Genomic DNA, 27,753 nt, shown 5'->3' with positions numbered 1-27,753 from the left:
TCTCTAAAAAAAATAATAATTAATATGAGCCTTTTTTTTTATAATATTCATATTAATTGATATTTAGTTTTAGGTCTTGAAAAATAATTTGAAGAATAAATAACTAATGTTGATGGTAAAAAAAAAATAATAATAATTATCGTTCTTGATATATTAAAAATAATAAGTAAAAGCAAAAATCTAATTTTAAAATATTATGAAGAATAAAAAGGGTGAAAATCATTTTCACCCCCCCCCCCCCAAATTTGCTTTTAAAATTAAACTCCCCCTCAACTTTGAACAATAATCAAATTAATGTGTCTCCTATATATGCACAAAAAATTAATAAAGTAAAGTCTCAATTTACATTAGTAATTAAATTTGTACATTAACTTTCATAATTTGCATCTCCGCAAATTTTATAAATATCCATCGTTCACTTAGTTTTTGTATCGAATTAAATTATACCGTATGATTTAAAATAAAAAAAATACTTAACTCAATAAATTTATTCCGTTAGTTTTTTTTTGTTAATAAGAAGGAAAGTGGAGATGCAAAGGAAATTAATAGCTTGTCTCAAAATTATTTTATTTTGATAATTATATTTTTAAAAGTAAATAATTTGTGTTTGATCAATAAATTTTAAAAATAATTTTTTTTAGAAAAAAGAAAACCTTTTAGCTTCTCAAAAATAACTTTTACTATTCTCAATAAACACTTATTTTCTCCTAAAAATTTGATCAAACACCTCATTTGTTTTTTAAAAATAAGCTTTGACCAAAGAGGCTAAAACACCGTCTCTTACTTCCTCTAATCCATATTAATTGAATTTCTAAGGTAATACACACATATTAAGAAAAATATTCAAGGATAAAATTTGAAACATATTTTTCTTTATTACCCTTTAGTTTAATCAACTTCATAAAGATGATTAAATGTGAAATCATAAATACAAGTAGTCCTTTATTATAGTATAACTTTGTAAGTAGTATAGTTTAACTCCTAAAAAATTATAAAACTTCATTAATGAAAAGGATAAATCTAGAATTTTTTTAAATATTTCTCTTGAATTTTGAATAATTCAATTATTTTGATCAATAAAAAAAACTTTAGAAATTTAGTTAATATTTAATAAAGGGAGTATTTTTTTTCATCTTTTATTAGTGGGGAAATTGGTTTTATTGCAAAATAAATTTGTTAAGAAAAAAAAAATGGATATGTTTTTTTCATCTTTTCATTTTTGTTTATTTGTCTCTTCGGTATAATTTGAGAACCCCACAATATCGAAAATCCCCCCCCTCCCCCCCTCGCCCGCTATAAATATAGAATTCTAAGACAGACACGTCTTTTCCCGATTGTTTCATTTTAGTCCCCAATACTTTCCGTCTCTCTCGACGCAGTCACCGTCACCATTTCCGATTCTACAGAGGAACAGTGGACTACAGAGTCTTCCTCAGTCCAAACCAAACTCTGCAGTCAGTCAATCTCCATTAATGCTCTAGTCAAACCTCACAGCCCCTAATGCTTCTGCGATGGGGCTGTAATTCAGTTCAACAAGAAGAAGAAGAGAAGAAGAAGAAATCAAGAGTAATTTAACTCCAGGATTCATTATCAGCTAGTTTTCCGAAGATGGTATTTAAAGGTCGATTTTTCTCATCTAAGAAATCGGACCAATCAAGCCCAGATGGATCCTCCAACAGTCCACGATCCATTGGGTCCAATTCTCCGATCCGATCCGACAAGAAGAAAGCAAAGTCTGGTTCTACTTCCAAAGATAACTCTCCGATCACTCCATCTTCCATTTCAACCTTCAAAGATAAGAAAAAAGATGATAAAGGTAAAGAAAGTCCGAGCCCGAGTCCGAATTCGACTAAGAATCCGGTAAGAATCCGTGAACCGGAACTGAGACCGACGTCTGTAACAGTTTCGCCGATAGTGGCATCATCATTGGGGTTAAATAAGATAAAGACTCGATCTGGGCCTTTGCCGCAGGAGAGCTTTTTTGGGTATGCCAGTAGAGATAAAGGGAATTCACTAGGTGCTAGCAATTTGTCAAAGAATGTAGCAGGCGGCCGGGGTGGTGGAGATGGGCCGTCGAGTTCTTTTTTGAGGAAGAAGGATGAAAAGAGGTCAGTGATGGGGTCGGCGGAAAATGTAGATAATGGGAGCAATTCAGATAGTATGTCCTCCGAGAGTGGTCGTTCGAGGAATCAAAGTCCACATGTACCTGGCCCATCAAGGCTGCAGAATGGTGAATCATCTTCTGAAGCAGGTGAAGTAGTTATCTTTCTATTACAAAAAGCTACATGATTTACATTTTATAGTGGTGGATGTCGTCATTTAGCAACCGGCTTGAGCTATGTACAGTTGATCTTTAAAAAATGAATGTATATTTGATTAAGCACCTAAAGATTAGTGAGTGCTGTGGTACTTCAAGATACCCACAGGGTTAAAATGTGAATACTATTAGTTGTGTTTGAAAGGCTAATTTTTTATCACTCAGGGAAAGTAAAAAGTAGCAATTGCTGATCCTATTGGAAAGTTCGAGTCTTAGTTCCAAATCAGTTGAACTTTCTTGGCATTAGATGAATCCAACGCCTGAAACATTAGAGAGATGTCCTTAAACTCTGTTTGGACTGTGATTTACTAGGTTACTCTTTGACTCACATTAGGAAACTGAATCATGCAGTGGCGCAACATGGTTTCTCATGGAGATGTTGATTGTTAGAATATCAATGTTCTAATCAAATCGAATTATAGTGAATAGTTTTATTTTGATTATTTTTTCATTCTAAAATAAAATAAATCAAATTGAACAATACGCTATTAGACAAGGAGGTAGAAGCTAAGGCTTAATGAAATTCTCAGAGGGTTTTACTTTTGAATAAAATATCTGGTTATGCAGTGAGTTGTGCTGCTATTTCCAAATGAGTACATGTTTAATTGGAGTCAAATGGACGAAAGATAGGACCCTTTTTGTTTGCGGGAAACTTTGTTTTGGTATAGAATCCGACATTATTCTCAGTGATAGTTTTGTTGAAGTGCTTTCTGTGAATCTATTTATCTATCAGGTAATAGTGACAGTTGGAGTGCCAATAGTATTTCTTTTGAGCAAGTTTTCTTCAGGAAGGGGGAGAACATGGCGGCTGCAGTGCCTCTCACCTTGTAAATTTTTCTTAGTGCCAGAGAGATTGAAGGAAAATTATGGAGGAATAAGACTTTGTTGATAATTAAGTTTGACACTACAACACAACTTTTGAGGGTTGCTAATACAAAGCATTGATATGTCTGCTTTCTGCCTTGTCACTTGCTTCCCAAGTGATTTCCATGGAATAGGAAACAAGGAATGAAACAGCTGTATTTCTTGCTTAGAGATTCTACTAGAAAACATAATTGGTTCTTAGTGGGCCCCTTATTTCTTTTGGAAGGGGGTGGGGGGGGGGGTGGGCGGCTTACATAGAAGTTTAGAATGGGTATGAGTGTATGACAAGATCTAATCCTCCAAGGATGATCCTCATTGTTCTAAACTAATACAATCAGTGGCTAAGATGAAGTGGATGAGGTAGCCTGCTGTGAACCAACAAGGTCCTGTCGCTCTTCTTTGATCAGGCAGGCTGCTCTGCCGTAATTGGTACTTGGTTAAGTGCTACATGCCATATCGCCCTGTGCTGTCGCTCTTGTGCACAGCAATGGACTTTCCCATGCGTGTCTCCTTGACGGTATTCACCCCAGCTGTGCCATTGACATAACTGTCCTGCCCACGTCCTTGATATTCTAAGTGGCTTATGTGGTGCGCCATCCCTGTGCCACCATAAGTGATAACACCAATAAAACTGTATAGTAAAATTAGAGTGATGGGTATGAATATTTTTGGCTTCTGTTTTGGCACTTGTTTCCATGCTTTCTGGATAAAAGGAAATAAACGAACTAAAAAACACCGGTATCGATAGTTTTAGAAGTTTAGCATACATAATGTTTCTTTTAAAATATGCGTACATAATAGTAATAAGAAAATATAAAACAGTCAACCTCGCAGATCTCAATTGGCCCTGTAGAATGATAACATGGTCAAAGATGCATGACAGAGTTAGGAGTGAAGCATTGGCTGAGCAGTGATACTCAATACATTTCACCTTTTAGGTGCGTGGAATTATCATCCAAAAGTAATAACTGCATATTGAGTTTAGATTAATACATTATTGTTCTTAATTTTCAGGATTAATTTCATATTACAATAGTTTGCATGTTTATCCATATTGGTGTTTTTCCTAGTCTTCAGTGATACCCCAAAGAGCAGGAAACATTGGAAAACACCATTTTCATGATTATATAGTGCTAAAAGCTTTTGCATTCTTCTCTTGTATTTGTTCCTTATTTGTTATTTTATTGTCTTAAGTTGGCTATACTAAAAATCTCTTCGGCTCCCAAGGACTTATTCTCTTTCGCCTTGTGGCATTCTGAATCTCCATTAGCAGGCGTGATTTATAAAGTTCGAAAAGTCATATGCAAAGTTATATTTGTTTCCTATAGATACAACTCTGATGAGAAATTGGCATTGGTTTGATAAAAGACAAACATGGCTGGTTTTTTGATCTCCCTCCCTCTCTCTCTCTCTCTTTTGATAAGTCTGTAATCCCATGTTTCTGGTCCAAACAAGTACTTTTGAATTCGATAATTTTGAAAAAAACATTTTGACATATTTATTTATTTTATTATTATGATGCTCACGATTTCGGTAGCCATACCAGTGATCTAGAAAATTGGAAAGAGAGAGTTAGACTAAATAGGAATTGCACGTATAGAGATTCAAAAAAGAATCAGCTCGAATTGACGTAACATGAAACTTATTGGGTCAAAAGTTCCATGGAGAGCAACAAAAGTTCACAGACCCCCCAATTGACACCAACGACTAAGTATTTAGCAGTGCATTTATGGACAGACATGTAAATTGATCATTATGCATTTTAACAACTGAAGTCCAGAAAGAGCCAGTTCTCCTCTATTGCAGCAAGCAGTCTAGGAATTGTATGAATGGCTTTGTTCTTAACATTTTTTTTCCGATTACCTGGCTTTGCTCTTAACTATATGCAATATTTTATGTGGTAGTCTGGCCAAGGACAACAAACGTTCTTCCTTTTCTTTCATTCAGCTTAAAAAAGAAAGCTATTTTTATGACTGCTAAAAATCACTGGCTTAGTTATGTGTTCTGGGAACTCTGATGAATATTCTTGGCCTTTGAAAGGTTGGTTTTGCAAATTATACTTTTGAGGGTAATGCATGATATCATCCTAGAATTTAACTTCTACTTGATTTGTAATTTTAAAGACTTCTGTTGCATTTGGTTGTTTTGGGAGATATCAAGATATATATGTGCACTGCACTGCTAAAACAATCTTGTCAGTATTGGTAGAAACGACCCTTCCCTCGCGTTCGGCTATAGCAAGTGCCCCCGAATCTAGAGCTGCTTGTATCTGATAATTCTATATCGGGAACATATTTATAGGAATCTATTTTCTTTGTGATTTTGTGGTTAGTCTTTGAATTCCATTCGATCGTTTAGGTCCCGACTTCACCTCGATGGTTAGGCCACCACGCCCTTAAAGTCCTATACGTGATAGATAGACTTCTGGAACCATGACATATTTGCTAACTTGAACATAATTTCTTTCCACGAAAAGAAGAGAACTGGTTCATTCCACAAAATAAAAAGCTTTTTTTACGAGGTATAAATACAAATTCCTCTTTATTTGATTTGTTACGAAATCGACCATGACAGATTCGAGAACAAATACACATTCTCGTGATTTGTATCCAAAGGTCACTTAGACATTGAAAAATTGGATTATGAAATTGCGAAACATAATTTTTGAATTGGATCTATACTTCCAATTGAATAAGTATGAATAAAGGATCCATGGATGAAGATAGAAAGTTGATTTCTAATCGTAACTAAATCTTCAAGTTTATATTTGTAAAGAAGAAAGTGAAGCAAGATAGCTATTAAACGATGACTTCACGTGGTTGCTTGAGGTGTAAGTTTTGTTCTACTTTCTTATGTTTTGATTGTTATGCAGGTCGATGCAGTTCATCTTGGGGCTATTCTGGAGGTCTGAGGAGCTCAGATGCTTGTACTCCAGAATTGAAGGTACAGAGTATTAAGCTGTTGCATTTATTGATTCTTCTCTTGCTATTATCCTTACTCTAATGCTAGATGTACTTTCTAGACATCTTTAGAATGCGACAACCCAAAGGAGTCTGAATCACCGCGCTTTCAAGCTTTACTCCGGGTGACTAGTGCTCCAAGGAAACGGTTTCCTGCAGATATAAAAAGTTTTTCGCATGAACTGAACTCCAAAGGTGTACGACCTTTTCCATTCTGGAAACCTCGAGGTTTAAATAATTTGGAGGTAAAATTCAACCTTTTCGCTATGTTCTTGAAGTTTGTAAATGATCAGCATTCTTTTTTCAAGTGTTGATCAGTATATTGCAATTTCAACAGGAGGTTTTAACGATGATTAGAGCAAAATTTGACAAAGCAAAGGAGGAAGTGGATAATGATTTGCGTGTTTTCGCAGCAGATCTGGTTGGAGTTCTAGAAAAAAATGCAGAAACTCATCCAGATTGGCAGGAAACAATTGAAGATCTGCTGGTTTTGGCTCGAAGATGTGCAATGACATCTCCTGGGGAATTTTGGCTTCAGTGTGAGGGCATCGTTCAGGAACTGGATGACAGACGGCAGGAACACCCCATGGGAACGCTAAAGCAGCTGCACACTAGAATGCTTTTTATACTTACAAGGTGCACACGATTACTTCAGTTTCACAAAGAAAGCGGATTTGCTGAGGATGAACCTCTGTTTCAGCTTCGTCAATCATTGCAGTCCGTTGAAAAACGAAGAGACGGAGTATCTGGTCCTCTGAAGTTCCCAAAGTTGCCTCCTACAAAAAAATCTTACAGTCAGGAACAACGTGGCTCTGAATGGAAGAGAGATCAAGCTGTACAGCTAGGTAACCTTCCAACCTCGGAAGCTGAAACTGCAAAAATATTGGATTCTCCGGGCAGTAGAAATCGAATGGCATCTTGGAAGAAATTTCCAACTCCACCTGCAAAAAGTCCCAAAGAAGCTTCTCCAATCAAGGAGGAGAACATTGATAGAAGCATTGAAGCTTCAAAACTATTAAATGCTGAAAAAGGACCGTCTGGTTTAGATCTAGCTACTATCAAGCATCCTAATCTTTCTTCTGCTAGGGATTCACATGCACAATCTTCAGTTCCTTCCAAGCACCAGCGTAATATTTCCTGGGGTTACTGGGGTGATCAACCAAGTGTTTCTGATGAGAGTTCAATAATATGTCGTATTTGTGAGGAGGAGGTCCCTACATTACATGTAGAAGATCACTCCAGAATTTGTGCAATTGCTGATCGTTGTGATCAAAAAAGTCTAAGTGTTAATGAACGCTTGATAAGGGTTGCAGATACTCTTGAGAAGCTCATGGAGTCATTTGCACATAAGGACATCCCGCATGCTGTTGGAAGTCCAGATGGCGCAAAAGTTTCAAACAGTAGTGTAACTGAGGAATCTGAACTTCTCTCGCCAAAGCTTAGTGATGGGTCTTACAGAGGTTCAGAGGATATGCTTGACTGTCTTCCTGAAGTGGATAACTCTGTTTTCATGGATGAACTTAAAGGTTTACCTTCTATGTCATGTAAAACCCGGTTTGGACCTAAATCCGATCAAGGGATGACAACATCATCTGCTGGCAGCATGACACCTAGGTCCCCATTGCTGACGCCAAAGACCAGTCCAATCGACCTGCTATTGGCAGGAAAAGGTTGTCTCTCTGAGCATGATGATCTCCCTCAGGTAGATACTACTATGATTCTTCAGTATGTTTGCTGCTTAGTTCACTTCTTTTTGGGGATACAACGAAAAGACCTTTGTTGCTGCTAGCAGAGTTTGAATGCACTTTCATGTATTTTCTTTGGTTGTGGATATGTTGGTAGATGTATCCTTTCTTAAAAATGTTAGCTTATGTGAAAAATATGAATTTAAATTTTAAAATTGTGCTCTTTTCTCTTGGTTCAGTCACATATTTTGTTTACCTATAGTTTGAGAAGATGCTTCTTGTAGAAGGTTGATGTCCATATTGTTATAATATAATTTGATCCAGCGGCCGCAAAAGTTTTCAGCATTTCGGCAATGTGCCATGAATCTGTTTTTGGGGGCATCCTCTCCGTTGAAGTTTCTAGAAGGTTGCAGCTTACACCTTTCTGTTAGGTTTCGTTAATGGGGTTGTTAAATCCTTTCCCCCCTTTTTTCTTTTCCTTTCCCACATCAAAACCTTGCCACAAAAAAGATTATAGGGGTGCTATTTATCTTCTTCTCCTTTGCCCCCTCAGCCATTAGTCATATTCGTATCTTTCCTCATGCTGCACTGCATGAGAGCATAGTGAGATATGAAAGGAGGATTTTTTTTATTTTTATAAATAGTACTGTAAAAGTAAAAGTAGAATCTAGATTACAGAGAGCCTATGAAATCTACAAGATCTTCTATTTCCTCTATACAATTCCTTTACACCAAAAAAACAGTGGATGGACAGTTCCCTTTCACAACATGGATGGACTTTGATTTGTCTTCAAAGCATCTCCCATTTCTCTTCTTCCACACGGACCACCATATGCATGATGGGATTATCCTCCACCACTTCTTCTGACTCTTCTTCCTCCCTCTTCTAATCCAACAACTCATTAGATCAGCTGTAAGCTCGGGCATTGTCCATTCAGTCTTGGTGAGAGATAAGAACATATGCCAAAGTTGAGCAGTGAATTTACAATGTAGGAAGAGGTGATTGTTGGTCTCCCTAGTTTCATTACACAAAAAGCATCTGGTCACTACTGTCCTTCCTTTCTTTTGAAGAACTTCAAGTGTGAGGCAAGCCTTTTTGACCATCAACCATGAGAAACATTTTATTTTGGTGGGGGCTTGGTTCTTCCACAACTTTGTATTCACTCCTTGAGCTATGCTATTCGCCCCTTTGTATATTCTGTTTCACTGAGAAGTTTCCATCTTCAGTGTGCTTCCATCTCAGGGAATGAAGGTCCTGTGTTGTGCCAGTGAAGATTTCCAGCATAGTCAGCAAACTGGCCACCCTTTCTACTTCACAATCATTGAGGTTCCTTCTGAATGTCAGGTTCCACCCTTGTGGTGACCAGCATTCATTAATAGTGGTTTCTGGATTGTTACTTAAGATCAGGGAAAGACTCTTGCAGTAGAGTTTTCCCAATCCAGTTGTCTCTCCAGAATTTTGTTTTAAGGCCACTTTCCACCTTGATTCTGGTATTGTTTTGAAGCTTGGGCCATAGGGATCTGATTGATTTCCAGACTCCTACTCCATAGGTCTTGTTGACCTCTTTGGAAACCCAGGGACTGATTTGGCTATACTTGTGGGTGCTAACCTCTTTCCAAAGTGTTGCATCTTCTTCACTGAATCTCCATAGCCACTTCATTAGCAAGCATTTGTTGTGGGATTTTAAATTTCTGATGCCCAAACCTCCTTGATTTTTACTCAAATGAGTCACTTCCCATTTGACCAGATTGTATCCAACCCCCCCCCCCCCCCCTCTTTGTTGCCTTTCCATAAGAAGTCTCTTTTAAGCCTGTCGAGTTTCTCTGCTACACTGGAAGGGATAGGGAAAAGGGACATCACATATCTGGGAAGTGAGTCTAAGACAGTTGATTAAAGTGACTCTTCCCCCAAGGGATAAATATTGAGCTTTCCACTGTGACAACCTCTTTGCTGTCTTTTAAATGATGCTGTCCCATATCACCACTTCATTGTGCTTGAATCCTAGTGGCATGCCTAAATAGACAGTAGGTAAGTTTTCCACACCACACCCTAAGATGCCAGCCAGAGATTGAATGTTACTCACCTCCTTGATAGGGATTAGGGAATAGGTTGCTCTTTCTCCAGTTAACTTTCAAACTTGAGACAGCTTCGAAGACCACTAGTATCACTCTGATGTATTTGACCTGCTCTGCTTCAGCTTCACAAAAGATGATGGTGTCATCTGCATAGAGAAGATGGCAAATCTCCAATTCTCTTGGTCCTCCATTATTCATCTTGAAGCTCCTCAACCAACTATTTTGTAGTGCAATTCTCACCATACTACTCAGACCTTCCATAGCAATGATGAATGGGAATGGGGAGAGTGGGTCTCCTGTCTAAGGCCCCTTTAAGCTGGAAAAACACCAACAGGTTCTCCATTAACAAGAATGGAGAATTATTAGTTTTAATGCAGAAACTAATCCATTTTAGCAATCTGTTTCCAAATCCCATTTGGCTAAGCATGTTCAGGAGATAATTCCAGTTGACACGATCAAAAGCTTTCTCAATGTCAAGCTTACACATTAGACCAGCCACTTCACCCCTAATTCTTGTATCAACACACTGACTTGCTATTAGAGCTGCATCCATTATTTGTCTGCCCTTGATGAAAGCCATTTGGTGTCTATTGATCAAGCTACTTATTACCCTTTCCATCCTTTCAGCTAGAGTTTTGGCCAATATCTTATAGACTCCGGATATCAGGATGATTGGCCTGAAGTCTCTCAGTTCAACTGCACCTGTCTTTTTGGGAATAAGAGCTACATATGTAGCATTAAGACTTCTCTCAAAAACCTGATGATGATAGAAATATAGCAAAGTTCCCATAATGTCTCCCTTGATCAAATCCCAGAAGTTGAGATAAAAGTTCATTGGAGAACCATCAAGTCCAGGGGCCTTGTCAATGGCACATGATTTGATGCTTTCCAGTATCTCTTCTTCATCAAAATTTCTTTGGAGTCATGCCTGATCCTCTAGTGAAATAGCTGGTGCATCCTGGATGGTGAATTCTGGCCTCCACTCTTCAAGGAACCACTCTTCAGTTTCCTTGTAAACTGACTGATAAGAACACTGAACATCTCCCTTGATGGCTTCTGGATCAGTAATGTTGAGATCTCCGACTTTCAATGTGTCAATAGAGTTAAATCTCTGATGAGCATTAGCCATTCTGTGGAAGAATTTAGTATTCTTGTCTCCATTTTTCAGCCATTGGACTCTGGACCTTTGGCTCCAAGCAATTTCCTCCCTCGTTGCTAACCATGGATTTTTTGGTCTAGTTCATCATCTTAGAGAGATCTTTGTTCTTGTATGGATTCCCAAGAACTAATTTGTATCAGGATCTCTTTTTTCTGCTTCCATTCACCTTGTTGTTTTTACTCCATTGCATAAGCTCTTTTTTGAGTAGTTTGAGTTTATTTGCCATGATGAAGACAGGTCTGCCAGTGCTTGGGAATGAGCTCCACCAATCCTTCGCCTTATCTTTAAAACCCTCTATCTCCATCCACCAGTTTTTGAATTTGAAATATGACTTTTTGGAATCCCAGTCCCCACAAGAGAGGAGGATGGGGTTGTGGTCTGATCCCAATCTAGGGAGTATGGTCTTCTTGACTTGGGAGAAGGAGTCTTCCCAGTCAGCTGAGTACAGGAACCTGTCTGTTCTGGACTCAAAAAAACATTCTCCTTCCCATGTTGCCTGGTTGAGAGCATAAAAGAAAGAAGGATGGGCAAACAAAAGAAGAATAAAGAAAATGAACGAGAAGCATGAACAAGAAAAGCAGTCTGCTTAATTGTACTGGGCTCACTGCTGGCTTTCAATGGGTTTGGCCATCCTTCTGCTGGTTGGTCAGTTATAGAAGACTACATGTTAGCAGCCAAAATACCACTAAGAATATATAATAATTTTTTATTTTTCATTTTTGTGTGTGTATTTTTTTAAAATAATGGAAGGTAATGTACGAAAGAACTATAGCATTCGGCTAGAGAGAGAAGGCATAGAAGAGAGTGAGTACTGATACAGGGCAGAAAAGTTAGAAGTAGAGAGAGGGCACTGAAGGAGGAGGACGCTAGATCAGGTACATAAGTATTAGGTTCATCAATTTTGACAATTATATTGTTATTACCTCCTGCCTTCTTATCTACTCCTCGAGACATTTTTGATGATAGTCCTTAAATTATAGCATGAGGAAACCTCAATTGCCTAACCCAACTGTTGGTCTTTAGCACCTTCTGGACTGTTAAGCATCTGGAATGTTCAATTTGTATGGCCTCAGTGATGAAATTACTTTCTTCTCCTTTTGCACTTTTCCTTTCCCTTCTGCTTCATCTCTCCTCCAAGTTACCATCATCATATATAGGAATGACACATTTTAAAGAGAAATGCAAGTTCTGATTGGGGAAGAGCTGATGGATTTTTCTAGTGAAGTGGAATGAAATTACCTGATTTCTAATATTACCTCATTTGGTGGCGCTGTGAATATTTGTGCTTTTTAAGTGGAGTGGAATGAAGTCACAGATTTCTAGTATTACCTCATTGACTTAAGATCCGGCGGATGTGAATAGTTGTGCTCTAATGTCAAATGAAATGTATTATGGTTTGTGGAAAAAATGCATCGATTTTCTTGTTGTGCATGCGTTCATAAGTCTAAAGAAATGCTAGTTCATCCCTTCTCTTTACATGAATTTCTTTAGTAGTTGGAACTACAGAGTGGAATTACAGAAGTATTTGAGCTTTTGCAATGTGATAATGCAGATACTAAGCAAGAACCTCTTCCAATACGCTTTTCCTTTGTTTGTCTGCCATCCCCCCCCTCCCCCCCCAAAAAAAAACCAAACCCAAAAGTGGTTATTTTCTTCTAAATAAAATAATTCCCATTCCATTGGAATCAAAGAATGAAAATAAATAAATCAATATTCTTATATGTAACCAGCCCTAGGGAAGGGGCACTCTAGTACATAAACTAATTTCAAGAAAAAAAAGGGGGACAGAAATAAACTTGGCAGTCAATCACTATCCTGTGATACTTACTAAAGAAAAATATTATTTAATACCATATTCTATTAAGTCAGTTATAGTAGACTAGGAATCCAGAATCCGCCAACTACGGTTGCTTAAAGCTTTATCCCGGTATGTTTCATTTACTTTCAAGTCTAGTGGAATCACTATGATAGCTTTCCCCGGGATCATAAAACACTATTCTATTAGGTCACAAACTCGCCCATTCTCTCTGACCGAGGTGCTAGATCTTCTATCTATTTGACTGACCCTAAAGCTTGGAAGACTGCCCTACCTTCTACTGAGAGTGTCTTAACCTATAAACTCTTTTTTTAAAATTCCCATTTTGCTCGCGGAGTTCTCGGTCATCTCCTCGTGATCAAAGCTAACCCTAGAAGTTGGGTATTCCTTATTAAGAGATCTCTCATTTTTTTTTAAAAAAAACTAATGAGATAGCATTTCCTACAATAGTTAAAGAGGTCAATATCAAAAAAATCTGTTTGACGGGTACATTGCCAAATGTTGAAAAGGTTAGTGTACTCTGCATTCTATTTCCCAATTTCAATATACAACTAGAACATACACCATTTATTTATTTATATTTCATGGATGGTTTTCTGTCTATTAGGGATATATTTGCATAACTGTTGACTTCAATAGGTGCAGGATAATTGTTATTGACTTCTTTTAATGCTTTGATCTTCTTCTCTTTTGATTATTTCCCTGGAGGTTTGGATTGACAGTTTCGTGTTACTTTTTCTAATGTTGCAGATGAATGAACTTGCCGATATTGCTCGATGTGTGGCGAATACACCTATAGATGATGATCGCTCTTTGCCTTATTTGCTCTCTTGCCTTGAAGATTTAAAAGTTGTGACTGAACGCAGAAAGTTAGATGCACTTACCGTGGAAACATTTGGAACTCGCATTGAAAAGCTGATTCGGTAATTTGACCTTTCTTGTGTATTATATACTGTAAAGATATGGCACCTAGGCTTAATCCTGCCCCAAAAGCTAGCTCATGAGGGGAGGATTGCCCAAGTCCATATAAGTAGACCACCAGTCCATTCCCTCCCACTCTAATACCCCCTTCACACCCAAGCCCCACTGGAGCATGGATTGGGAGCCTAAACAGGGATGGACCTGACTCTAATACATGTAAAATGTTACATTTGGGCCTAACTCAATCCCAAAAGCTAGCTCATAAAAGAAGGATTGCCCAAGTCCATATAAATAACTACTGATCCATTCCCCAATCAATGTGGGACTCTAACCCACTAACATTCATATGCTGCTTGGGGGTACTCTCAAAAGAAAATGATGAACAGTAAGAACCATGAAATGTTGAGGGGGCTCAGGGAAGAAAACAAAGGAAGGAATGTTGCTTTTCTCTTTTTTCGTTCTGTTCCATCTTCAGAAAGTGTCTTTAACTTAAGTTCACAACTGTCCAGGGAACAATATTTGCAACTGTGTGAGCTAGTCGATGATGACAAAGTTGATCTAACGAGCAGTGTCATTGATGAAGATGCTCCCTTGGAAGATGATGTTGTACGTAGCTTGAGAACCAGCCCAGTTCATTCCAAAGATCGTACGTCTATTGATGACTTTGAGATTATCAAACCAATTAGTCGTGGGGCATTTGGTCGGGTTTTCTTGGCAAAAAAGAGAACAACTGGAGATCTCTTTGCAATTAAGGTACTATAGTAGTTTGATGCTTGAGTTTTATTGATCAACATCCTTGAATCATTCAGATTTCCTTTTAAAGCAATTTTAGCTTGATCTGTGATAAAGCACATTGAGAACCCCTTTCCACCATCCTGGTCCCAGGCCAAGGGAAAACGAAAAACAATATCTCTATCTTTAAGTGATAGCTCCTTGCTGCATGTATTAAACATCTGTTTCTGTGCACGTCTCATATCCAGCAAACAAATATGTCATGTAATTTTTGGGAGTTCAAATATAAGGATTACGTTACAATTTTGTGTTATCTTGCAACATTACTTAAACAAAATAACCAAAGGATCTTATGAAACCTCGATCTCCTATTGCTTTTGGCAATTTGGTCCCGTGATAAATTTACTATATATGGATATCGACATTTGTATTACATGTACTTTTCTGAAAAGGGTGTCTCTGTATGTTTACAGGAGAGGTGGGATTCCTCCATTTCTAACTGTAGGTTTCCCATTTTTTCTTTCATGGTATATGCTTCTTTTGTTATGTCCCTTGGTTTCCTTAGGACATCATCTAATTCAGGGAGGTTTCTGGGCTCTGCTACCTAGTAAGAAACCAAACCATTCTGCTGTTCCTCCTGTAGAGAGAAGAGAAGAGGAGCTTGTATAATGCACAACTTGATTATTCCCTTAAATTATTGGGGATTAAATGGTATACAAGAATCCTCACAAAAAAACATATAATACATTCCTATAATTCTCCTAATCACCTTATAACAGGAATGGGAGTTTGAGTTCCATTCCATATTTACAATATATGAATATGACAATACAGGGATATCCTAGTGATAAGGACCAACCTGCCCTTATATAAAAAAAGGACTAGCCTCCGCCTTGATTCGAGTCACCAAGGGAACAAATGGGGAAATGGTCACCGTCAGACTCCTGAGGAGGAAGGTTTATGATTCTGGGGTTGTCATATGTATTATAAATTTTCGATAGTCTTCCAAACACTTACTCCATATACATTGTTTACTGCTTTGGTCTTCCATGAACCTTCTTCCTCATATTTTCCTTTTTATTTTAATCAAGTAAAAGATTTCATTGATATTAACAAGGCCAACTTGGCGTATACAAGAGGTATACCAAAAAGGAGAAACCTGCAAAATATGGTTGTCTCTAAAAGACACCCAATCCTCTATACAAACCGCACCCTACATGGGTGCACCAAAAGAAAATAAGGGACCGGAGACTACTCAGATGGGTAAAGCGCATCTCCACCCCTTCAAAAGCTCTTCTGTTTCTCTCTATCCAAATGACCCACATTAAAGCAAAAGAAGTAACATTCCAAGCCTTGTGCCTTCTCCTAGCTCTACTCTTCCAGCTGAACATCAACTTCTTCATGGATCTTGGCATTTTCCAAGAAATGCCAAACCATCTAAAGATATACCCCATTAACCTCATGGCTAATTTGCAATGTAGCATAATATGATCCACATTCTCACTAACCTCGTTACATAGGAAATACCAGCTCATGCAGACAACCTTTTATTTCCTAAGATATTCTGCTGTCAAAATCACAGCTAACCACATGAAGAAACACACCTTCCTCGGCACCTTAGGTTTCCAGACCGAACCATATTGAAAACTATCCTTCGCCCTAACCAGAAGCTTTACATAGGACTTGACAGCAATCACTTTGTTATTCCCCAACTCCCAGCTCAAAGTATGTCAACGGGCTAGCTTTGTTTTGAATTAAAGCTAGCAATCTCTGAAGTTCGGTCACCTTCCAATCCTGGAAATTCCTCCTCACCCTGAAATCCCAAAATGTCCCATTCCCTTAGTCCCCTTAACTTGCTGAACTAACAATTCTCTTTGGCAAGAGACTCTATACAATGCCGGGAATTCATCCTTAAAAGCAATTTTCCCAACCTTCAAAGCAATTATCATTAAAAGCTTCCCACCCGTTCATTAAATTCCTCGACACGCCACACCCAAAAAGTACAGTGATCACATTTTTTTCTATCCCCCTTCCATCTTCTTCATATTTATCCGCTATCACCCCTCTCCATAATCTTCTCTCTCCACCCCAAATCTTCACAACCATTTGTCCATAATTGCTTTGTTAAAAACCTTCAAGTCCTTAACCTCAATACCTCCCCACCGTTTAGGAGATGTCAAGGTCTCCCATCGAACTACGTGAAACTTCTTTCTCCCGTCCACTACATCCCACAGAAAAATTCTTTGCAACTTTTCCAGCTTATCTATAACAATGGTAGGTGCGGTGAACAAGGACATGCAATATGCAGGGATACTCGATAACGTGCTCTTAGTAAGCACTTCCGTGCCTCCTTTTAACAACTATCTTTGCTGCCAACCTTCTAACTTCTTCTCTACTCTCTGAATGCTTGGATTCAAAACGTCGAGATCCGTGTTTGACGTTCCTAGAGGTAATCCAAGGAAAGTAGTAGGAAGAGCCCCTACCCTACATTGCAACAATTGGGAAATCATGTTAATTTTATCCACTGCACCAACGGGTATGATATCACATATTCTAATGTTAATTTGAAGCCTTGAGACCACCTGAAACCAAGTTAACACTTGTCCAAGGTAGTCAAATTGGATCCCATCCGCATCACAGAGAACCAAAGTATCATATGCAAATAAAAGATGCGTAACTGACATGGTACCAAAACAGTTTTGTCCATCATCTTGCTCAAAGCTTCCATCATCATTCACCATGATAAAAAGCATAGGTGATAAAGGATCTCCTCTCCAGTAATCCCTCGTACTATCGAATTAGCCACACGGATTGCCATTCACCAAAACTGAGTATCTCACATAAGAGATGCAAAAACTGACCCACTCCCCTCATTTCTCCCCAAAGCCCATCCTCAACATAATGGTCGTAAGTCTTCTCAAGATCAAACTTGCTCAAAACACCTGGCTCGCCCTGGTTCTTCCTTGAATCTACCACTTCATTAGCCACCATAATGATTTATCTTCAGTAGAGTATCTCCACAACCACTTCACGAGCAAACTTTGGTTCTGCTTCCTAAGATTCTGATACCACGACCTCCTTGCTCTTTAATTTCATGTTCTTTACGTTTTTAAACATGGGAAGGGTCATATCGTCGGAGAGTTTCCGCAGGTTAGGTTACAAGATTCCCTCATTCTTAATACCATATTTATTATGAATAAACATGTTTTCACTCATAATTATAGAATTTTCAATATCTATTCAATTCTGGGGAAGGCAGATAGTAGCATTATCCTAGTGGTAAAGTTCTAATCTTGGGTATTCTATATCATGCTTCTTTGTGGCAGTCGAACTTACATGTTTAGTTAACAGGTCCTGAAGAAGGCAGATATGATACGGAAGAATGCTGTTGAGAGTATTTTGGCAGAACGTGATATCTTAATATCAGTTCGCAATCCGTTTGTGGTGAGCATGTTGAAATGGCAAAGCATTTTACTGAAGATATGATTATACCTCTTTTACTGATTGTGTTTTGCATCAGGTTCGCTTCTTCTATTCATTTACTTGCCGTGAAAACTTGTACCTTGTGATGGAATACTTGAATGGTGGGGACCTATATTCATTGTTGAGAAATATGGGCTGCTTAGATGAAGAAGTTGTTCGTGTTTATATAGCTGAAGTTGTGAGTATCTATGTCTCTGTCTTGCTCTCAAAAGTACTGCACACTATGGTGAAACACCTAAATCTGAAGTTCTGAGGTGCCAGGTGCTTGCCCTGGAATACTTGCACTCTTTGCATGTGGTTCATCGAGATCTGAAGCCTGACAATTTGTTGATTGCACATGATGGTCATATCAAGGTAAAACTTGTGTCTAAAACATATCTTCTTCATAAAGTTTTTTGAATGGTCAAATTCCTTGTGTTAGGTGGGCGTATTTTAATATAATATTTAATAGGTAAGAGGTGATGGATTTTTCCGAAATCCACCATGTTTGCTCCTACCTATCTCATTAACTATATATCTGGAATCAAGTTGTCACCATTTAACTTTCTTAGTTCAAGGAAATGTGTTAGGTCCAAGATGGCCTTGATATTATCAATGAAATTTTTACCTGATCAAAAAAATTAAATGTGTTGGTCCATGATTTAGAATCCTTCATTTATTGTGGAATTTCAAGAGTGACTAGGGTCAGGTTTGTAACTTTTTAATTCTACATATGAGAATGAAAGCCAAAAAGTTTTCAAAACATCCTCATTAGTTTGGCATTTTGAATTTCATATTCGAGCAAATGAAGGACACAATTCAAAAACAATGAAAATGAAAAAAACCCTAGCTTTTTCCATTATAGCCATTTCGAAAAGAAAAATCACAACTTTTTATTTGGATAATAGTTGCAGATATATAAAGAGGCGCTAGAGCTTCAGTATACTAATATAGGTTCAGATAATTTTATTTAGGCAAACTTAACTAATTTATTCAAATGAATATAACTGTGTTTCTGAGATGGTTACAACAGCGAACTGGATACCAAAGGAGACCTTGCGTTATGACTTAAAGAGTTCTATGTTTTACACAAAAAGGTCTACAGTTTAATGTAAAATAGTATTGACAAGAGAAATTAGATGGACATGTAGTGTTTAGGCAAGATGTTTCTTGAGGCCTCTGTTAGGGTTTAGAAAACAACCTGCCTTTGCTGTGTTTCTACTTGCAACCTTTATTTTAATTCCATCATTTGTTTGCCTATTTAACTTGGAGCTTGTGATTAGTATGCTTTTGCAAATGTGTTCCTCAAGTGTAAATCATAGAAGTGTTTGTCGTGGTTCATGTTGACATAATGACGGGCAACTTGTCAATTCATGCCTCAAATTATTATTTGCCGTGGTTGTAAAGCAGCTCATACAACAACTACGCCTCAATCCAAAGCAGCTCATCATTGGACAAAATTGCTGTAACTGTACTCATTGATGTTTCTTCTTGTTGAAGTTCTTTTCTAGCATTTTTAAGGTGTTGTTCGAGCTTGCAGTGGTTCAACATGTCGATGACCTGTTTTCTTGTGCTTTTTGCTTTAAATCACATTAGTTTCACACTGATGAGTTAGTTTTAATTGGTGTAATCTTGTTCAGTTGACAGACTTTGGGCTTTCTAAAGTTGGTCTTATCAATAGCACAGATGACTTATCTGGCCCAGCTGTCAGTGGAACATCCATGATGGAAGAGGATGAATCTCAGCTATCTGCATCTGAGCATCAGCAAGAAAGGCGGAATAAACGTTCCGCAGTAGGTACACCGGACTATTTGGCGCCTGAGATCCTTCTAGGAACAGGGCATGGTTTGTATCCGTGTTTTTTCCTTCTATCTTCATTGAAAATGAATAGCTGATTATCTTTGAACTTGGCAGAAGATGAAGCAATCATTTTAAATGATCAACTTGATAATGTTGCCAAATAAATTCCCCCTTTTTCCCTTTTCCTTTACCTATTTTAAAAAAAAAATTCCCTTTTAAAATTTTCTTTACCATTCCCAATTCAGCAAAGGAGGATTGAAATAGGTTGACTGTCAATGTAAAAAATAATCTAACGATGATGAATTCTCTGAATACTGAATTTGCTTTGATGATGTCTACCTAGGCATGTACTACATCGTCCCTTGGTGTAAATTTAAATATACGAGGAGTTTCATTGCATCGTCACTCAGGTGTGACTGTGAGGGATTATAAGGGTTCTCACACTACAGGAAGTGGAGGGTGCAGAATAGTTAGTTAGTATCAACATCTAGATGTGGTGCTAGATCAAAAATATTTTCCTCATCTCGGATGCGGTAGAAAGCTAAAATGGCTTCAATTCAGATGGGTAGGAACTCATTGACAGGACAGGAAAGTCAATAGAATTGGTGGATAACTCATAAGGAAAAGAGTTAATACTGCCTTTCCACAAGAGGCTAAGTGTACATGAAAACATGTTAGGGAGATTGGTTATAATTAAAATGGCTTCAATTCAGATGGGTAGGAACTCATTGACAGGACAGGAAAGTCAATAGAATTGGTGGATAACTCATAAGGAAAAGAGTTAATACTGCCTTTCCACAAGAGGCTAAGTGTACATGAAAACATGTTAGGGAGATTGGTTATAATTAATGATATTGCGGGATAGATAAGAATAGGAATGTGGCTGGAAACCATTGCAGATCAAGACTTACAGATAAAATTGTAGAAGGAAAGAAAATAGGTGATAGGACTGATTTTTCGAGACTGATTTGGAGAGATGGGGGACAATCAACATTGTTAGTGTTTATGCTCAGCAAATAGAACTAGTAGGAAAACTGAGACTAAAGTCTAGGAAGATTTAGTTATGTTGGTCCAAGAGACAGGTGCATAGATGTATTGTAGACCAAGTCATACTTGTTTTAATGTGTAAGAGTGGAGATAATCATCGACAAATTGATATTATATCTTCTTGAAAAAGTTATCATGTACGGATCATAAGGTTATACCGGGAGAAATCCTAACCACCCCTGATAGCTTGGTGCTCCTGGATGTGAAGCAAAAGCATGGGTACAGAGAGGTGAATAGTTGCATGCAACCAAAAATTGTATAATGGACTCCAAAGTGCAATATCTAATATCAATTTAGTGAAGGAGAGAGTATGCTGTTTGAAATTTATTGCAGATATTCTGTTAAGGAAATGACAAATTGCATTAAGTAGCGACTAAAGATTTAGGACCTTAACCACAAGAATTGTGAGTGTGGAAAGAGAATATGGAAAGAATTACTAAAGTAAAAAGATAGGTACATGAAGTACCACAAAATAGTTGAGTAGCCTTTGGAGAGTATGAGATAGCTAGGAAAGACTCTGACTAGGTGATTGGCGAAGCCTTGGACAACTTGCACCAAAAGTTAGGGATGCAGAGAGGGGTTGAAGAAGTGTATAAGCTAGCATGAATGAGACATAATGGAATTAAGAACATGGTTCATAACCAAGTTATGTTTATGAAAGAGGATCTCCAGCCAAGTTCCGACAGGAGTAGTTAGATAAAAAAGAGAGGTCCAGATGTTACTGTGATTAATTTCTTAGCACAAGTTACGAGAATAACTTTACAAATCTTTTTACATCTGTGATTTAAAGAAACTTTGTTAATTCATAGAATTGGGTCAACTGAAATTAAAGATACCTTTAAAAATACGAGGGTTTGGAAAACCTGATGTCCAAATGGTATCCTTATGGAGGTCTGGAGTTCGTCGGAGAGATTGGAGTACCTACATTTCGATATGTTTTCAGAGGAGATATCCAAAGCAATGTGAACAATTGTAGTATTAAACTTATGTCATCAAACAATACAACATAGGGAAAGAGTGGTAAGCAGAAAGTTTTTGAAATTACAAGGGTGAAGATAACGATTTTGATTTACACCGATAAGTTTACAATGTAGACTAGCCCTGTCTAGTAGTAAAAGCGCACCAAGTGATGTGTGGATTAGGTGCACATGACAGGTTGGAACCTTGCCACAAACAGAACTTGAAGGCGATATTTTTTTCCAAGTTTGAACCATGCGCTATTGGCCCTCGGGGATTTATCGATTATCAAAAACACGTTTACAATGGAGACGATGTTTGTGCTGAGGGTGAAGTGATATTACATATTGTTATTGTTCGTAAATGCTGTTGATTCAGATATTTATACTCAAATCTTTCTGGACATGATAGTTGAAGATGTAAAACAAGATTAAAATATGATGATGGTAACAGAGGAAAAATACAAAAGTGGACATGTGATAGGAAAATATCTAACACTGTGAAGCACAATTTATATTGAACAGTGGTTGAGAACAACAATGAGTGAATGTAGAGGCCTAACAAATTCACAAGATGAATGTCGCAAAAATGTGAATGTTAAGATCGATGTGCAAATACCATACAAGTTTGAACGAGATTGGAAATGATCCAGTCTGATGGACTGTGCAAGTAGCACACCTAGAAGTAAAATGAGAGGTCATGTAAGATGGTCTGATTATTTCACTATAGACCTCTATTTGCACTAACTAGTCTATAGTTAACAAGATGTTTGATAACAATATGATTAAGACAATAAAAGATAATAAGTTAGATTTATAAGGAGGGTAGTTATCTCAAATGAATTGCAATCTCTTGGTACTGCTATAAGAACTGTTGACAAAAACACCATCCAGTTAAAATGTTCATATAGGCAATGCAGACTTGCGGTATTAACCTTAATTGTTACATTTGCATTACATTTGATTTTTTTCTGGAGTATTTTTCTTTCTGATTAGAAACTTAATTGATAGAGATAGGTGTGGTTTCATAATCTCTAGTTTTAAAGAATCTTTAATTTGTCTCAAAAAACAAATTACTTAGCATTAAAAAGGCTTATATATATATATATATATATATATATATATATATATATATATATATATATATATATATATATATATATATATACATATATATATATATACATACATACATACATACATAGCTGGGTCTTTAGAAGACGGAAGGGAAATATGAGAGCTCATTTGGGTTGATAGGAGAGAAATATGAGAGATATCTGAAAGGTTCGAGAGTGACTTTGTATATTTGAGTAAATAGTGTTTTGTCCATTGTTAATTTTGGTACACCTCTGTTTGTATTGAAGAATGGGTGTGTTTTGGAGAGCCATATTCTATAGTAGATTACTTTTTAGTGTACTGCTTCTATATGAGCCTTTTCTCGCATCAGTAAAAATATTTATATGGTACTATGCACTCATGCATACCATAGAAGAATGGGTCTGTTTTGGAGAGCCATATTTTTCAGTTGGCTGAGCTCTACTTTTGGGTGTACTGCTTGTATGTGAGCCTTTTATCACATCAGTAAAATTATTTACCACGGAAAAAGAAAGTAAATTTGGTACTATGCGCTCATGTATAATACAGGTTAAAATTCTTGGAATGTAGAGGGGAGCGAGGGTGAGTTGGCGTACAGATTGGGAGTTCCTTCCAAATTATTGCTTTTCTCTAGAAATCTGGACATACTTTCATTGAATCTTTGTCTGTTTTGTCTTGGGATAGAAACTTAAATATGTCTAACCTGACATTCTCATAACAACAATTTGGATTTGAGAGCATTTTTTGCACTACGTAATTTCAGGTTTCACGGCTGATTGGTGGTCCGTGGGCATTATTCTCTTCGAGTTGATAGTTGGTGTTCCTCCTTTTAATGCAGAGCATCCTCAGGTTAATACGTTGTCTTCTTTTTTGTGTCTTTTGTCCTTATTCTTCCACGTAGTTTTTTATCCCTTAGGTTTCAAGGAGTTGTACGACACTATCCATTTTGTTGTAGATTAGTTTATTTATAAAAGGTAGAAGAAAAATGGCACTAATGTTGCTTATGCTTATTTATTTTTTTTTGAAAAGGAAAGATTTTATTGAAAAAAGTACTAAAAGGTACAGAAATGGCCACTAATGTTGCTTATGCTTAATATTAAGGATTTTTCTCTTAAAATGTTTTAAAAGATAGTACGGCGTCTAAGTTCTCTTCCTGCAAATGCACCAATATGAAGGCTTCAAAGAAAGTATGTAATGTTTGTAAATTCTAGTTACTAATTTTATGCAAACTAGCTCTTTCTGGACGTGACACAATTCTTTATATGCGTATGTTTTGCATGTGTGGATTACTTGACGATTATAGAGCAAAGTAACTTATTTTGATGCAGAAGACTTTATGACTAAAAGTTAGTACCACATTGATTCCTGATGTGGTTATGAGCTTCCATTGATACAGAGCTGATTCAAAACGACTCAATGAGGGGTCCTGCTGGTATGCACCTAAATGAAATTGGACATCTTATAAGATTACGACTATGATAACAACATCAACTATAGCTAAATCCCAAGCTAATTAGATTTTTCTATAAGAATTTCAGTATAAACTAAGATAGCTTTGGATATTACATGGGTACATGCAAGACCAATTGGAATCGACTTGTGAATCTGCAGTCTATGAGCTAGGTGCTTTAACCACTGAGATACGAATGCTTGATGGCAACCTTGTACATGGTGAATAGCCGACTCAATGGAAATGGAATCTTAACGCAATTTAGGAAGAATCAAGGAAAAATGTTCACTCAAATCTGGTATTTCGATGAGTGTGTTTGAATAAAGAAATAAAAAAAGTAGGTTAAAATATAGGTATGCAGTTTTAGCTCTTTTATCTAATGTCGAGCAGTTTGATGTATGTAACACTTTATATCATTATCAAAAATGTATGTAGCACTTGGTATATATAATTTTGTGTTTGTAATTCTGATACCTTTATGCTTCTTTTTTTTTTTGGCTTACAGTAGCTTTATCTGAGCAGTTTCTCTCCTTATGTAGTATGTTGATGAAGTAAATGTTTTATGAAGCACTTCTGATGTCGTTCTCTTTCTCTTTTTTCTTTTTGAGGTCATGTTCAGAAAATATTCGATAATATTCTCAATCGCAAGATCCCTTGGCCACTGGTTGCTGAGGAAATGAGCGGTGAAGCACAAGATCTGATTGACCAGTAAGTGAATCATTTTGGTTGTTATTTGAAGTCCCATTTTTATCTTCTTAAGTTTCAGTTGGCAGGTTCTTTTTCCAAAGAACCTTCAGCTTTTAGCCAGTTCTCATTTAACTTCTGGGATAAGGAAATGTAGATGGAGGCTCTATGTTATTAGGCATGCTTGGGTTATGAGGATTTAGTTTGGTGAATTTGAGAGAGGCAGTGGATCATTAGAATGCAGTTGACTTTTGACTAAAAAGCATTGTCAGTTATTATGAAAAGCTTGTCTATAAATACTCTAAAATTGGCTTAACAGTAATGACCCTCTATTAGATGACAAAAGCTTTTAGTTAATATTTTTTCCATTTAGGAACTCTTCTGTACTGCTACAGATTATAGATTACTTCCATTGATCCCTGAGAAAAATAAAATCCTTCCCAATGGGACAGAATAATAATCTCACTATGAAAAGGATAATGGTGATTACTATAAATTTGGTGTAGATTTATTCAGCCGAAAATATAAGCAGGCTTGGTTTTGAACTATAATTAATTGCTGCTGAATTGGTTCTGGAATTTCAGGTTTTGCTAAAAAAGATTAGTATCATCAGGCTTTAGTAATAATAAACACAATATTCTTCTCTTTGTAACTTATCTATTGTAGAACATGTTTGTTTCTGTCCCTCAAACTTTTGAAAGCTGCTGTCGTGATAAATTTCAGATTACTGACAGAAGATCCTAATATGAGACTTGGAGCCAGAGGAGCATCAGAGGTGATGTTCTTTTCACAACTAACTTTGTTTTTGAGTCTTGTTACATCTGTTCATTTGAGATCTTGAGAATAAATTGTAGAATGACTATGATCCCTACGCAGGTGAAGCAGCATCCATTTTTTAGAGATATTAACTGGGACACACTTGCTAGACAGAAGGTTTGGCTGCGATATGCTTTATTCATAGAAGTGATTCGTTTTCATTTAAATGTGTCTGTACTAGCCCATGGTTCCGAGCGCCAAGCCATGAAAACATAGCCGACCCCTCCTGGTTTGGAATTGAGGCGTAATTGTGGTGTTGTTATATTAATAGATGGGTCAATCTTGTTTTTTTCTGCCGATTGGTGTTGCATCAATGCTTGTACTTTTTCACAGGCTGCATTTGTGCCTGCATCCGAAGGTGCACTGGATACTAGTTACTTCACTAGTCGCTTCTCTTGGAATCCTTCAGATGAACATGTATATGCAGCTAGTGAATATGAGAATTCTAGCGATGATGGTAGTGTTAGTGGTAGTAGCAGCTGTCTAGATAATCGCCAAGATGAACTGGTATGTTGGTTATACCCTCAAAATGAATTAAATATAAAATAAAGGACTGCTGTGTTAACTCTTTACATGTTTTAAGTCAATTTTTTTGGTAGATATCTGTTGATTTTTCACTAATAGGTTTAGTTTCGGCGAAATAATTTGCAGGGTGATGAATGTGCCGGTATTGGAGAATTTGAGTCAGGCTCTTCTGTCAACTATCCTTTCAATAACTTCTCTTTTAAGGTGATTTTTTGTTTCACAACTTCCTATTCATGATTGTCTACTTTTTAATGGCTGGATGTTATCTGGATGAAGAAGCCACATTAGTTAGAACTGGAAGATCTTAAGGCTTGAGTGAATACATGAAAATTGTCAGGTTATGGCTGACTTTTTTTGTTTCATTTGATTCATATATTTCCTTGAATCTAAATGATACAATTGGAACTGCAGCTGTTTATGCATTCTTAAATCGCTTTAACTGGATGATACTGTTTTAATGTTTTCTGGATCCACTTTGATCTTTTGTTTTACCTTTGTACTGCAGTTTGGTGCTTATGATTAGGAGATTAAGTTAGTTTGCACTAATAAAGAACTCGTGACATTTCTGCATCCTCTTACTTTGTTCCCTCATTTGTTCTAAACATAATTTCACTGCTTTGGTAGACCAAATTTTGCTCTTTATTCAGTACTCAAAAAAGTTGATGGAACTAGATTTTAGAAAGCTTTTCGTCTCATGAGTTAATCCTCACAATTCTACCACTAATTTTCTTCACTTATTTCAACAGAATCTCTCGCAGCTTGCATCGATAAACTATGATTTGCTTACGAAAGGTTGGAAAGATGATCAGCCATCGAATCCTAATGTATAGCTCCAGTGAACCGTGCCTGTGAGAGTATCTGACTTCTGTTTCTTGGCTGGTAGAAACAAACTGAATGGTCTCCATGCCTTTATACCTTGTAAATGTATGTATCCAACCAAGTATAATGCAATATATCTAGAAATACTTATATTCTCTTTGCGGTTTCAATTTTTCCTTTTTGTTCCCTTGCAGATATAGAAGCAGCTTAAATATCATGATCGTGACTACCGGGGATGTGATGTGTTTTCATGATACAACCAAATCTCATGCTGTGAGGTTGTGCTTTGAATCGTCGTTTTGTTTAGTGTGACAACCTTGTATTCTCTTTTCATTCTCATGTATGGCCTGAGATGCCTTGTGGTTTATTTGACTTCAGGCTTTTGATTTGCTTTGTAATTGTCCCTCCACAGCAATGAGAACTCATCTCCTGTTTTGAAAGGGATTGGACTTGTTGCCTCAAATTTTGGTGTTTACAACTTCACACCACTCTTTTCCTACCCCTTAATTCTGTTTCTTTCTCTTGTGAAAGTATCTGCAAATTCTGCTGTCCTCTCGTTACTGGCTAAT

The 27,753-nt window shown here is 37.1% G+C and overlaps 1 protein-coding gene across 1 annotated transcript; it reads left to right on the top strand.

Annotated features, from left to right (window-relative positions):
* The first annotated feature begins 1,342 nt into the window (after positions 1 to 1,342).
* On the top strand, positions 1,343 to 27,647 carry LOC129901095 (probable serine/threonine protein kinase IREH1). The gene is made up of 18 exons (XM_055976213.1): positions 1,343 to 2,251; positions 6,054 to 6,124; positions 6,204 to 6,386; positions 6,479 to 7,843; positions 13,628 to 13,800; positions 14,308 to 14,551; positions 17,882 to 17,974; positions 18,051 to 18,191; positions 18,275 to 18,367; positions 19,633 to 19,837; positions 23,654 to 23,739; positions 24,960 to 25,048; positions 25,748 to 25,799; positions 25,901 to 25,957; positions 26,174 to 26,347; positions 26,492 to 26,569; positions 27,112 to 27,289; positions 27,379 to 27,647. Exons 1-17 carry the CDS (start codon positions 1,609 to 1,611, stop codon positions 27,193 to 27,195), a joined length of 3,831 nt encoding a protein of 1,276 aa, XP_055832188.1. The 5' UTR covers positions 1,343 to 1,608; the 3' UTR covers positions 27,196 to 27,289; positions 27,379 to 27,647.
* Positions 27,648 to 27,753: the final 106 nt, after the last annotated feature.

This window comes from Solanum dulcamara, chromosome 8, assembly GCF_947179165.1.
Source record: "Solanum dulcamara chromosome 8, daSolDulc1.2, whole genome shotgun sequence".
NCBI classification, from domain to species: domain Eukaryota; kingdom Viridiplantae; phylum Streptophyta; class Magnoliopsida; order Solanales; family Solanaceae; genus Solanum; species Solanum dulcamara.
This window is presented reverse-complemented; position numbering and strand designations above follow the sequence as displayed.

Coding starts and splice junctions, on each gene's coding strand:
- LOC129901095 (XM_055976213.1), top strand. CDS start 1,609: ATGGTATTTAAAGGTCGATTTTTCTCATCTAAGAAATCGGACCAATCA. Junction 25,800..25,900: donor GAGCCAGAGGAGCATCAGAG/GTGATGTTCTTT, acceptor ATCCCTACGCAG/GTGAAGCAGCATCCATTTTT. Junction 26,348..26,491: donor ATAATCGCCAAGATGAACTG/GTATGTTGGTTA, acceptor AATAATTTGCAG/GGTGATGAATGTGCCGGTAT.